This window comes from Ziziphus jujuba, chromosome 5 (genome assembly GCF_031755915.1).
Source record: "Ziziphus jujuba cultivar Dongzao chromosome 5, ASM3175591v1".
NCBI classification, from domain to species: domain Eukaryota; kingdom Viridiplantae; phylum Streptophyta; class Magnoliopsida; order Rosales; family Rhamnaceae; genus Ziziphus; species Ziziphus jujuba.
In genome coordinates, this window is record NC_083383.1 from 10,035,559 (window position 1) to 10,048,281 (window position 12,723).

Below are 12,723 nucleotides of genomic sequence, written 5' to 3' on the forward strand. Positions count from 1 at the left end.
TCGTGTATAACTAACTTCCCTTTTAAATTTATTTCAAAACGAATAAAAAAAAAAAAAAAAGGCCTGTAAAACAATAAAAATCTATGGTATACATCCTTTGGATTTTACTCTACTCTGTAAAGGTTACAAAGGGGAATTCTTATTTGAGTACAACCATGCAATCTGAGATTCATAGAAATAAAAAAAAGGGGAATCGCAGTTGCCTGGTTAAGCTAAAAAGAATGATCAATTTGACCACATCTAGGAAAAAGGGAAAAATCAACGATATGCATACAAAATTAATGCCCATTAAGAGAATAGTAATGGTGGAGAACCCAAGTCCTTTCGCCTTCAAATCAAATTCTAACCTGCGAGAGACCCATAATAAGTTAAGAATAACACGAGCCTATGGCACCCGACCTACAGAGTAAAATTAATAGAAGATTTGGAAGACAATATGAAAGAAGATCACTAACCAGGTTGGCTTCTCAGAATGCAAAAGCTGCAAGGAGTGCATGCAATACCGCCCAATATAATATAATGCCGAGCCGTAAAACAGGCCGTCGCATCAGAGTCCGATCACAAGAAACCCTGCCAGATTGCATACACAGGATGATTTCAGACCATTTAAGAAAGCCGGATAGGATTAAAAACAAAACACTAAAAAGAATGGAAATGGATATGCCTACCAAAGGCCATCAATCATGTCAGCCACAGGTCTTGTAAACCTTGGGACACTTCTCGATGTGGTGAGTGATTTGAAACCATGAACTACAGATGAGCAAACAAAGAAACTACATTATAAGCAATCTGACAGAATATAAAATATAATAATTTATATATATTTTTTTTACTTCTATTTTTATTTTTATTTTTATTTTTTTCCCTTTGCTGGTGAGCAAAAGATTGGTCTAAAAAATACCTTTATCATCATCTTCATCCTCCAACCTACTAGTACTTTCAGGATCCATATCTATTGCAACTGCAACTTGGTCATTATTGCCTTTGCGTAAACTGCGAACTTGAGGTGCAACAGATGTTCCAGGAACTGTCCAATTATTTACCTGTAAAGGATTCAGAAAAGCTTAATCACATCACATAAGAACACTAACAAAAGAAAAACCGGAAAGTAAAAAGATAACGTCCCAGTAAATCAATGATGCACAAACTCAACCACTTATACATGAAATGTCATAACAGCTTTCACATAATTTTGATCAATATTATAGGTCAAAACATAGAAAATGTTCATTTACAACCTCACCAGAACTCCCACAAAAGATAACATGATACATTCAATAAACCAGCTCAAAGTTGAACAAACGCAAGAGATATATAAAACTTCAAAACTTATGACACAAATGAAATAAATCATATCCACCCACAAATAAATAAATAAATAAAAGGACCAGAAATAACATATTTTAGAATTTCTCACCACAGGCTCAACTTCCAATATTTCAGGGGTCATGCTTGTTGCCTTTCCAGAAGCTCCAACACCTTCAAGAAAATTTAAATGCGATTCCTTGTCATGCAGAGACTTCTGAAGAATTTCTTCTTTGCGTTTCAATTCTTCAACCTTGTTCCTTTCTACTAGCAACAATGTATCCTTGCTATGAGCCACTTCCCGTAGATCCTCCAATTCTGAAATAACTGACTCAATCTTCTTTTGAATAATGTCCTTCTGCTCCTGAAACTGACCATCAAAATCAAGATGCAGATTGTGCACACCAACCTTAGCAATGATCATATCAAACCACATCAAAAACTCGTGGATCTCATCTGAAGTTTTCTTGTTGCTAAGCTGAGATGCAGCAAGAGCATCATTCGTGCACCTAGTGACCTCTTGTCGAAGAAAAGAAATCTCAGTATCCCGATCTTGCAGTTGAGATTGAAGCTTTTCAACCTCAGATAGGAGACTTGCAGATAAATGATGAAGCTCATCAAATTTACTCACGGTAATGGAAAGCTTTTTCACAACCTTCCCTCGTGAAGCTTCAAGGTTCTCCAAATCTATATTCTTTTGTTGCACAACTTTTTCGAGCCCCTCAATCTTGTTAGTAAGATCTTCCATCTGTACCTCCTCCTCATCAAGTGCTTGCATTAGGGCCTCAATTTCTGTGGTCAACAAATAAATTTCACACACTAATACTGAATCACCATTAACTATTATAAATAATGAAGAAACAAAAAAGATATACAATCGAAGTAAATGTTAACTGACCTTGGTCTTTGGCAGCTAGCACATCAGTCAGTGATGTGATCCTGTCTTCTAACTCTGTGGAGGAGGCATGTGCACCTTGCAGCTCGTTCACTTTCTGCTCCAGCAAACTCCTTTCAACACTTATCACTTCAACCTGTTTCTCCAAATCATGCACCCTATTCCTTGAAGATTGTAGATCTTGTGAGTGACGTGCAGCAGCTGCTTCAGCTTCTTTAATTTGATTCACAAGATCCATGCAAATCCTTTCCTTTTGAATTTCCTTCTCCTGAAGTTCTTTCTGCAGATCAATAATAGTAATCTTCATTTCTTTTTGACTACCTTCCACAATTTCAGCTTTCATATTACTAAAATCCCTCACAGCCAAGAACAGCTTGTCTGCCATAGTTCTAATAGATTCCTCAGAGGAAACATCATCTTGCCAACTGAAAGATCCACCTGAAAGATTTGCTGATTTCAACCCCAGATCTCCAGCAGCCAAATTCTTTCCGAGCAATTCAGCTTTTCTGCTTTCTATTTCTGCAACTGAACTAGAGAAAGCTTCCAAAAGCAGGGCAATATATTTACGCAAGGCAACAAGTTCCTTGTCCTTTTCTTTTTCAGTTGATTCTACATGTATGATGTTTTTCTTCATAACTTCATATGACTCATTCAGATTATTTATTTCTTTATGGACAACTGACATTACTTTAAATAGATTGGCAGCCTGTTCCTGCAATAAACTGGAATGTTTATGTAGCTTTTCTTTAAGCACACCAACCTCAATCATGAGGTCTTGCAGTTGATGGCCCACAGAACTACAGATTTCACTGACAAAGTTGCCATCAAAATGCTCCTGCTTAATGGAGTTTGACCAAATCTCCATAGAAGAAAAATTATCCTGAGAGAAAATGCAAACAAATATAATAGATATTAGGAATAATAGAAAGATAACAAGGTAGATAATGAGTGTAGCAGACGCTAGATATCAAAATAAACCACGATAAAACTGAAAACGCCATAGTTAGTTTACCTTTTCATCTGAATTGGCAGATATAAGGCCGCCATATATATTTAGATGAGGCATACCAACCACAGCAGTAGCATTACTTGGTTTGGTACATGAGTTCATACCAGTCTCCAGACTCTGCAAAATTTCCCAGTCCTTGTGGAAAACATCAGTCAGTAAATTATTAATGTCATGTAAACCATTCCTGAGTTGATCTACACTAGCTTTTAGTCCCATGCATTCCGTGAATTGATTATTCTGTTCCGCAGAGTGAACCTTATATAACTCTTCAAAACGTGAAAGAGCTTCAAGTTTGGCAGCCTCTGCTAGCTCCCTTTCCTTGGTGACTTCAGCAAGCTCAGTTGCAGCTTTGGCTAAGTCTTCTTGGAGACCATCATTTCTCTCTTGAACTTCATTCAGTTCTGCTAGGAGTAGCTCTGCTGCTCTTTTAGACTTTCTAGACTCCTGCTGTGAAGAAGCCATATCTGAACGTAAATCAGCACATAGTTTTGCAATTTGCTTTAGTTTCTTGATTGGATCACCAGAATCAACTATATCACCAACATCAATGTCACCTATGCTAGTCAAAATCGCACTCAAAGTATTTCCTGCCTCCTGCAGATGGTGTTCACTTTCAGTCAAATGATTCCTCAAGAACAAAGTCTCGGATTCTAGGGCTTCAACCCTTTCTGGATAAACAGACAGATCCCTGAACTTCTGTTCATACTCTGAGAGTTTATTTTTTTGGATGTTAACCTCAGATTTTAAATGTTCCATCTCAGTCTTAATTTCTTCATTAGTTTGTTTCAGACTGTCACGTTGTTGCACCAATAACTTGCCCTTTCTAACTGCAACGTTTAACTTCTCTCTCAAAGAAACTGACTTCTGCTCCTCCTGATTAAGAAGTGATTGTAACTCCTCCTTTTTTTTGTTCAGAGCTTCAATTTCATAAGCCATATTTTGTTGTTTCAGCACATATCCATCTCTCTCCTCCTTCACGCACATCAAATCATGCAAAGCCTCCTCAAGTTCTTTCTTCAAGAGAGCTATATCTGATTCCCAACTTCTGCTTCTCACTCCATCATGTGTGGCATCAGCGTGGAGCCCATCAACTGCACTATCAAGCACAGCTTTTTCCAAAGAAAAGGTTGCACAGTCATCTAAAAGCTTCCTCAATAAGACTTCCAAGCATTCAATGCTGCAGCCAGCAGAAACTTGTTCTTGAGTTCTAGGATCATGCAAAGCATCACAAATCAAACCCTGCAATTTTTTAATTTCGCCTTCAGTGTGCTTCTCATTCCCAAGCATCTCAGCCACATTCTCCTTTAACCTAGTTACCTCATCCTGCAGAACCTTGTTCTCAGCTTCAAACTCTGCCATGCGCTTCTCATTCCCAAGCATCTCAGCCTCATTTTCCTGGAATCCAGCAACTTCAGTCTGTAGCATTTTGTTTTCAACTTCGAACTGGGATGCCTTTGATGATAAATGTTCATGATCTTGTTTCAGAATCTCCAATCTTTCAGAAAGATTCTCTTTCTCATGGATGACTGCCTGTAGAGATGCCTCAAGGTCAGATATCCTCCTTTGTGAGTCTTCCAAATCAGAAGTTAGTGATCCACAATAGTTTTCAAAGTTATCAACCTTCTGCTGAAGCGAGATAGTCTCACGATGTGCCTCCAAAAGTGCACTTCCTAACCACTCAATTCTATCCTCTGGCTCCACAGACCGCAAATGCGCTGGCATATCAATCCTATCTAGAAGTTCTTCCCATCTCTGCACCATGTTATTCCTTTCCATCAAAGACTGCTCCAGCATTTCATTCTGTTCAGCCAACCCATAAAACTTACTTTGAAGTTCCTCATACTTTCTTTTCAAATCTTCACCTGTATTTAAGTTTGGCTGTCCATCATCTTTCCAGGGCTCCATTCCAACAAAACCTACATCAGAGTATGAACCTCCTCCAGCAGAACTCTTTTGATCCCAATCAGTATGAGGCAAAGGATTACCTGTAGCTGTCCTTGCTAGCCAATCAATCTTCTCAATAATATCCCTCGAATGAAAATGCTCTGGCAGATCTAAGTCTTCTAAAATCTCTTCTATTCTCTGAAGAACAGAATCTTTGAGAAGGAATGATTCCCTCAGCCCAGTAGCTGAATTGCGAATGTAAGAAAGCTCAGACTCCAGAGCTTCAACACGCTCACCAGCCTCTGAATATGCCTTGAGTTTTATTTCAACCTCATGAAGCTTCGCATCTTTAAAGTGTAGGTCCTGCAAGCATCTTTCAAGTTCATTAGATGTCTCTGCCAAGGACTGCTTGAGATTATCTCGCTGCACAATTAAACCTTTCCCTTTAGCAACAGCAATGCTAAGCTTCTCTCTAGTAGATAATCTCTGCTGTTCCGACTGGTCAAGTTCACTTATTTTCACTTGTAGCTCAGAATGAGCGGCACTAAGGGCTTCATTAGCCTGAGTTAAACCTTCCTTGAGAACAAATACTTCATTTTCATACTGAAGACACAAAGCAATCATGTTTTTTATTTCCTCCTGCGATTCAGCCAATTCCATCACCTTGGATCCGTACTCATCTCTAGCTAAGCATACCTGCATATCATCAGCCTTGTACTTCTGTATAAGGATAGACACCAATAATTCAAAACGTGAAGCAGGCGATGCATCCATGTCAATCTCAGTATCTTCCAGTTTTAGAACACCCTCAACATCCTCAGTTAACTTGGAAATAGCATTTGAATCAAGACATCTTTTTTTATGTTCTTCAAATTCTCCCATTATTTTAATCAATTCTGAATTTAACTTCTTGTTAACATATTCCAGTTCCAGCCTCTCACTCCGAAAACTGTCCAGCTCTTCCATTAGGGTTTTATAGCTGTCATAATCTAGAGGTTCCAAAAGCTTTTCATTTTCGATGCTCAACTCATTTTCTTCAGTTGATCCATGCAGGTCGGTAAGAAGTTTTCTAAGGTCACTATGCATTTGTTGTAATATGCCAACAGCCAGATCATTCTTTTGCCGCATATCATCACAGTTCTTGTTTGCTTCTCTGTAGGAGGTATAAATAGCTTCTTGGTCTGTTCGAGCAGTTTCAAGTTTCTTCCATATATCCTCAATTACTTTGGCAGCAGCATTGACAGAAGCAGCAACAAGACTAACTACATCCAAGCCATCGTGAGGGCCGGATACAGTCAAACCAGAATTTCCGACCGATTCATCAAGCTTCCGGACTATTTCAACAATCTCAGCAAAAGTAGAATTCCGATCTTGCTCAAGTATCAACACCCTTTCATCCACTTCTTTCTGCAAAATTTCCAGTTGCTTAGAAATCTCAGATGCCATATCTTTTGAATTTTGCTGTACATCATACAACTGACTCTGAATTTCACTAATTCTAGATTCATATTCATGCAGCTTAGTTACAAGTTCGCTGTTTTCTGCTTTAAGACTAGTAGCTTGTTGTTTAACAGCTTCACATAAAACCACAAGCTCACTGTTTGCCGCTTCAATGTTGCCCCCATGTTGCTTTACAGACTCATATAGAACCTCAAACTCAATGACATTTGCCTCCAAATTGTTACTGTGCTCCCTCAAAGCTTCATATTGATCATTTAGCCCTCTAAATGCAGCATCAGCATTCTCTCTACTATCACGTTCCCCCTTGAACATCAAACTGGCATTTGCAGCATCCAGGACCAACTGCTCCAATAAAGCCCTTAAATTTCCAGTATGCTCTTTTGTTAATATAAATGGATCTGCTGCTGGTGACTGGTTTTCAGTTGAAGCCTTGTCCTCTGCCTCATGTTCATCAAGAGGAACCTTTGATTCAAAGGCCTGAATAAGTTTAGATACTCCAGGTGGACTAGATTTGTCTCCTGACCTGCTAAAAGATGTTGATTGATAATGAACCCCTTCAATTGCCTTTTCAAGATGATTCAATATTTTCTCTGCCTCCTCCAAGTGAATCTTCAAGGCCACAAAGCCAAAGGAGTCATTGTAGACTTCCTCTCCAGAAAAGCTATCAGATAGAGGCCTCTTAACTAAAGGAAAGGAAACTCCATCTCCCTTCACAATTTGATGAGAGTCTTCACTAGGAGTTGCATTTTCATGGCTCTTGCTTTGTACTTCAGAAATTTCAACTTGATTCTCAGCCTCCCCAACTTGAGCAGCCATTTCAATACTTCTGCTATTAGCCTCTGTCAATCTAGCTTTATGCACATCCAAACTGCTAGTAAGAGATATATTTTCCTCCATGAGTTGTTCCAGGTGCATCTTCACTTCTTTGAGATCAACCTCAATCCTTGTTCGTTCTCCATGTTCTGTGGATAATTGTTCTTGAAGAACAAGAAGTTCAGATGAAAGTCTCTCATTCTCAAGAGAAGAAAGTTTCTTGTCCCCTTCAAGTTTCTCTCTCTCGTCTGTCACAAGAGCGAGGTTCCCCTTTAAGTTATCAATTTCTATCTGCAAGGCAGAGATCAAATCCTTACAGCCAGCCAATTCTGTTGATAGTTTGCCATTCTCAATACATAGATGCTCCTTCTCATCCTCAAGCTTCTTTCTATCCTCTGTCACCGAAGAAAGATTCCCAGTTAAGTTGGAAGATTCAAACTGTAGAGCCGTTATCACCGTTCTGCAGTCAGCTAACTCTGTTGAAAGCTTCTCATTCTCCTCAAGACATTTCTTTCTCTCTTCAGTCAATGAAATAATAGTTTCACTTAAGTTCTCATTTTCTCCCTTTAAAGTTGCCACCAAATTCTTGAAGTCAGCTAACTCTGATGACAGGCTCATCAAATCCCCCTCCGACCTTTCAAGACTGTTCTGCAATTCATATGCTCTAGCAGATAGATCTCCAACCTCAACCTTCGCAGCATTCAACTGGTTTTCAAGCTCCATCCGCCCACTGGTAACAGCTTCAAGTTCATATCTGCAATGTGCAAGCTCCTCAGTAAGGTGTTGGTTCCTTTCACGAACTTCATTGCACGAAGCACTAAGCAGAGACATTTCATCAACCAACTGACGATGCTTGTGATCAAACTCCACCTGTAGTTCACATTGCTGAGAAAGTTGCAATTGAAAAATATCTTTTGTAAAATTTGTAAGAAATAGTTCTTCTTTTAGCCTGTCCAACAGATCTGAAAATTTATTGTCCACTACAATTGAATTAGAGGTCCCCAGCTCTGAATTAGAAACAGGTTCTCTTGACTTAAGCAGAAACCTATAATCTTCTTCACTAAGCCCCCTAATAAAGCAAGTGAGTTGGGAAAGACTAATTGAGCTCAAATGTGCAGTAGTAGACACATCGGTTTCCACAGGCCCTTCAAGGCTAACCAGTGTCTGTTGATTATACCCCTCTGCAACTGAACTATCTCCCGTATGATCTTGAACTCTGTTTTCCCATCCGTTTCCGTAATCACCAGACCTGGATAATATTTCTGCCGTTTCTTCATAAAATGAGCCTGTCTCAGCAGCCATTCTCTGCTGATTCTCCAAAGCAGGACTAGCAGATGAAATCTCTACGTCAGGTAAAGCCAAAGCAGAAGCTGAAAACCCATCTGACACATCTGCTCCAGCTGAAATAGAAACATCATCTACCTTACCACATTGATCAACGTCATAGGATGCCTCCACACTGGTGGGCAACAAAGCTATCCCTGGTAAAGTTTCAGCAGATATGTCAACCTCAGACGGAAGCTTGATATGTCCTTGGAGATCTACTTCACGGCTACGGTCAGATTGTGTCCCATCCAAACCATCAGCTTCCTGCATTGCCCCTACCCAGCAACAAATGAGAATATAATTACACATCAAATCCACACATTAGCATTCCTAAGTTGTAGCCAGTTTCTCTCAAAAAACAAAAATATAGATTTATTAACAAAAAACAAAGTATAAGATAAGAGCACAACCTACAGCTGTTACCTGATCTTCTCTTGCCTGCAACACGGATGCCTCAGGGGTATCCTCCTCAGAAGGTAGATCTCCCCTATTCACACTCTGGGATTCAATAGTTCTTGTCACTCCCTCTGTAGAATCAACTGATTCAGACATGTTACCATCTTCGGTTTTCCCTCCAGAAGTCATACCATCTGAATTCACAGGCATAATTCCTGCCACTTCAGCATCAACTGTCCCAGTACCTGTCCCCCCATTTTGGACCAGGTCAACTTCATGCTCACTAACCCCCATCTTCACTGTTGTCAATTCAGGATCATGCGCTAGTACAGATTCATTTGCCTCACGTGTAATGGCCAGTGTGGATGGATCCACAACAGAAACATCACTATCAGTAACAACAGATTTTCCCATAGAATGCGACTCCAATGAGTCACCAACCGCCAAATCAGAATCAACACGAGCCACAATTTCCCCTCCAGGAACCTCTGATGAGGCAGTAGGTTCAGCAACAGTTGGCATTGCATCAGTTTCATGCTTCTCTGATTTGCCAGACTTTTTTGTTGATTTTCCATGGCTTCCACTTCCTTTACCATCCTTCTTCTGACGAAATTGTTGAAGCTAGGTCGAGCAAACAAAACCCAAAATTAAACTCCCATAACTCTTTGTTAAATTGCTAAAACATGGAACCAAAAAAAAAAGAAAAAAGAAATGCATATCATAACAAAAGACCTTACACAAAGATGGCAAAGGATGATTATTTCACCTATTACCAATTGAATTTTAACAAATTTAAACAATAGATTATACATAACTCACTAATTCGTTGTTGTTTGCTCTCGTTCATTAACATATCTACTTGTTAACCCAAATTCATACAATGCATTTTGCAGAATCCAAAGTTCTAGTGTTCAATTTTGCTCAAAGTGAAATCAGATAAATAAAGAGTATAAAAGAAAAAATAAACCCCACATCCCTTCAGCTCACTGCAGCCCTTAACCCCAAAAAAAGATTATCTATGTAAAATAAAAATAAAATATATGTATAAGGACATATAAACAACAAATAAAATAAATGACAACTATATACACTATAGAGAAGCAAGAAAGTTCAGTCATGTCAATCTCTTCATAAATAATGCAATGAAAAATTCATATCAATTCTCTAGAACCAAGATCATACACTGAAAGAGCTTAGAACTTGATTTCCTCTCATTTCCTTCACTGTGACTTCTGACTATTAAAACTCTCAACCATAAAATGTATGAAGTGAATGATAGAAATGTACCTTCTTCTTGCCAGCAGCGAGCAGATCGGTACGGCTCTTGTTCTTGTCCATCCGATCCACTCCGTTCTTCGCGCCCACTGTAACTCCAAACAGATCACCACCGACAAGCCTCAATCACCATTAGATCCTGACTCAATGCCATGAAAACAAACCGTTCTCAAATTGTACACACACACTCATTTTAACTGCTGATAGAAGTTCTGCAAATCATTAGAACATCATTTCGAAGAGAAAATTTTCACGTCGCACTCAAAAACTAAGAAACAAAAGGAACTAAAGCCAATAAATAATCAAGCTCAACCTCAATCAGATAAAAATAAAAATAAATATCCACTAATAAAAACACAAAAACCACGATTCGCAATGCTGTAGAAATCAAAATTCCGAATCGCGAAGCCCTAAAAACCAATCCAAATCGACGAAAACAGAAAACATCTCGATTCGCAAGAAACAATATAGAAGAGCTTTGATCCCCAAACAAATCATGGAAAATAGAGTCCGTACCTGGATTTCGCTCCAGGCTGAATTTATCCAATCCGACGTGGTAGCGTGTTTGGGAAAATTTGGTACCAAATTGGCTTGGTTTCAGGAGAAAAAATAAAAAATAAGTCTCTCCCTTCTCTCTTTCTGTTAATCTGTTCGTCTCTTAGATCTAAAGCAAACTTTCATATTCCTCCGTAACCTCTAGGTGAGACGTCGATTTTTCTGGGAAAATTTTTATTTTTAAAAGAAAAAAATAGAAAAACAAAAACAAAAAAAAAAAATTAAAAAGAGTGTGTTTGGTTGCTTTGATATATGAGCAGCAGTTACAATATATCTGGAAATGGAAATATGGAGGAGCTAATCCCTTCCCTGTCTGTAAAACGCAAAAGAGTGTGTCGTTTTATCTTCCACTATTGTTCGCCTCCGTGGACTTTGCCTGCTTGGATACAAAGAAAAAAAAAAAAAAAAACAAAGAGAAAATCTTGCCAATTTAAAAATTATTTCTTAACCGTACAAATCCAAATATTTATTTAAAAAATTAAAAAAAAGTTGGAATGGGAACCCACAAGATCGCTCTGTGTGAACCACGTGTTATGCATCGAATGGGCTTTTGTAAATGTCACACTTGCAATTTTTATTAGCCAAATTCCAAGATTTTCTTTCCGATGTCATATTGTTTTTTTTTTTTTTTCATGTTTATAAATATTTAGTAAAGTTAAAAGGATTCTCTATCAAGAAAAAAAGTTGAAAGGATTCTTCGTACAATTATTTTTTCCAAAACACTTTTAACGTGTCTTTTTGAACAAATATAGCATTTTTTTTTTAAATGAACGAATTTTAATTATGCTTGGTTAGGCTGTTGTCCTATTTTCTTTATATATAGATAAAAATATATATACAAAATTATATAAATGCAAGTATGTAATCTTATTTAGAATCAAATAATGTATATGTTTTAATATTTGTTATTTACATACATATATATACATATATAGAATGATATTAGTCATTTAACGTCGTTTTATTATCATTGGAGTGTTTATGAACTTTTTAAATTAATATAATTAAAAATTCACCAAAAAAATTTAAATATAATTAAAAAATTTTGCATTTAAGATATCAATAGAGGCTCAAGAAGTAATTATGAATGAATAATATTAGAGGTGTAATAAATAAATTATATTAAAAATATCAAATAAATTTATCAAAATTTTATTTTTATCCTTGTAAAAATTTACTTATTTATAAATAAATTCTATTAATATCTTAACTAATAAAATATTAATACATTTCATTTAATATAATTAATAAAATATTAAGACATCTGAGTAGACTTATTTGATAGCATTAGTCATTATAAATAAGAAAGTGATGTGCATTTTAATAAAGCAGTTCACTGTATGACCAATATAATTTATTTTTATTTTTTTTACTATTAATATTGGAATATAGAAATTTGAAATGCAATTTATTATCTAAAAATATTGATGATTTTGTTATTTGATTGTGTCAAAAAAAAAAAAAATATATATATATATATATATAAACAGTATCAATGTTTCTCAAATACCCTCTATGCTTGCCTTTGTCCTCACCATCTCCTTCTCTTCGCTTCTCATCTCATCATCAACCATGAAGTGAGTAAAGCCCCACCTACCATCTTCGGGCTAATTTCGTCATGACAACCACCATTAGTGTCTTCATTACATAGCATTTATCAGCTCCTAACTTTGTTTTGCAACTTCAATAGAAAAGTAAAGTTTGGTATTTCGATAGGTGTTGAATCCATAACATCTGCTAATCACCGAAATTAAAAAAGATATCAATCCTCTAGAAAAGTCAAAGTGGCAACATTTGTCTCTGT

General features: G+C 37.2%; 1 protein-coding gene across 4 annotated transcripts; it reads right to left on the reverse strand.

Moving 5' to 3' along the window:
* Nucleotides 1-66: 66 nt before the first annotated feature.
* Nucleotides 67-11,292, reverse strand: LOC107404776 (trans-Golgi network-localized SYP41-interacting protein 1). Of its 4 annotated transcripts, none has more exons than XM_016011773.4 (10): nt 10,881-11,292; nt 10,377-10,503; nt 9,117-9,710; nt 3,213-8,957; nt 2,204-3,080; nt 1,418-2,097; nt 902-1,043; nt 669-750; nt 456-570; nt 67-347 (listed from the first exon to the last, which is right to left on the reverse strand). In XM_016011773.4, exons 2-9 carry the CDS (start codon nt 10,425-10,427, stop codon nt 468-470), a joined length of 8,274 nt encoding a protein of 2,757 aa, XP_015867259.2. In that variant the 5' UTR covers nt 10,428-10,503; nt 10,881-11,292; the 3' UTR covers nt 67-347; nt 456-467. The 4 variants fall into 4 exon arrangements, with proteins under 4 accessions (XP_015867259.2, XP_015867258.2, XP_048331430.1 ...); XM_016011772.4 differs by having other exon boundaries at nt 3,213-8,968; nt 9,104-9,710; XM_048475473.2 differs by having other exon boundaries at nt 3,213-8,968; nt 9,104-9,710; nt 10,377-10,576.
* Between the last annotated feature and the right edge of the window lie 1,431 nt (nt 11,293-12,723).

Bases quoted from the DNA above. Each gene is read 5' to 3' on its own strand.
- LOC107404776 (XM_016011772.4), bottom strand. From the start codon at position 10,427: ATGGACAAGAACAAGAGCCGTACCGATCTGCTCGCTGCTGGCAAGAAG. The intron at 8,969-9,103 runs GTTGTGCTCTTA...GTTGCTGGGTAG, and splicing joins AGATCAGGTAACAGCTGTAG to GGGCAATGCAGGAAGCTGAT. The intron at 3,081-3,212 runs GTAAACTAACTA...ATTTTCTCTCAG, and splicing joins CTGCCAATTCAGATGAAAAG to GATAATTTTTCTTCTATGGA.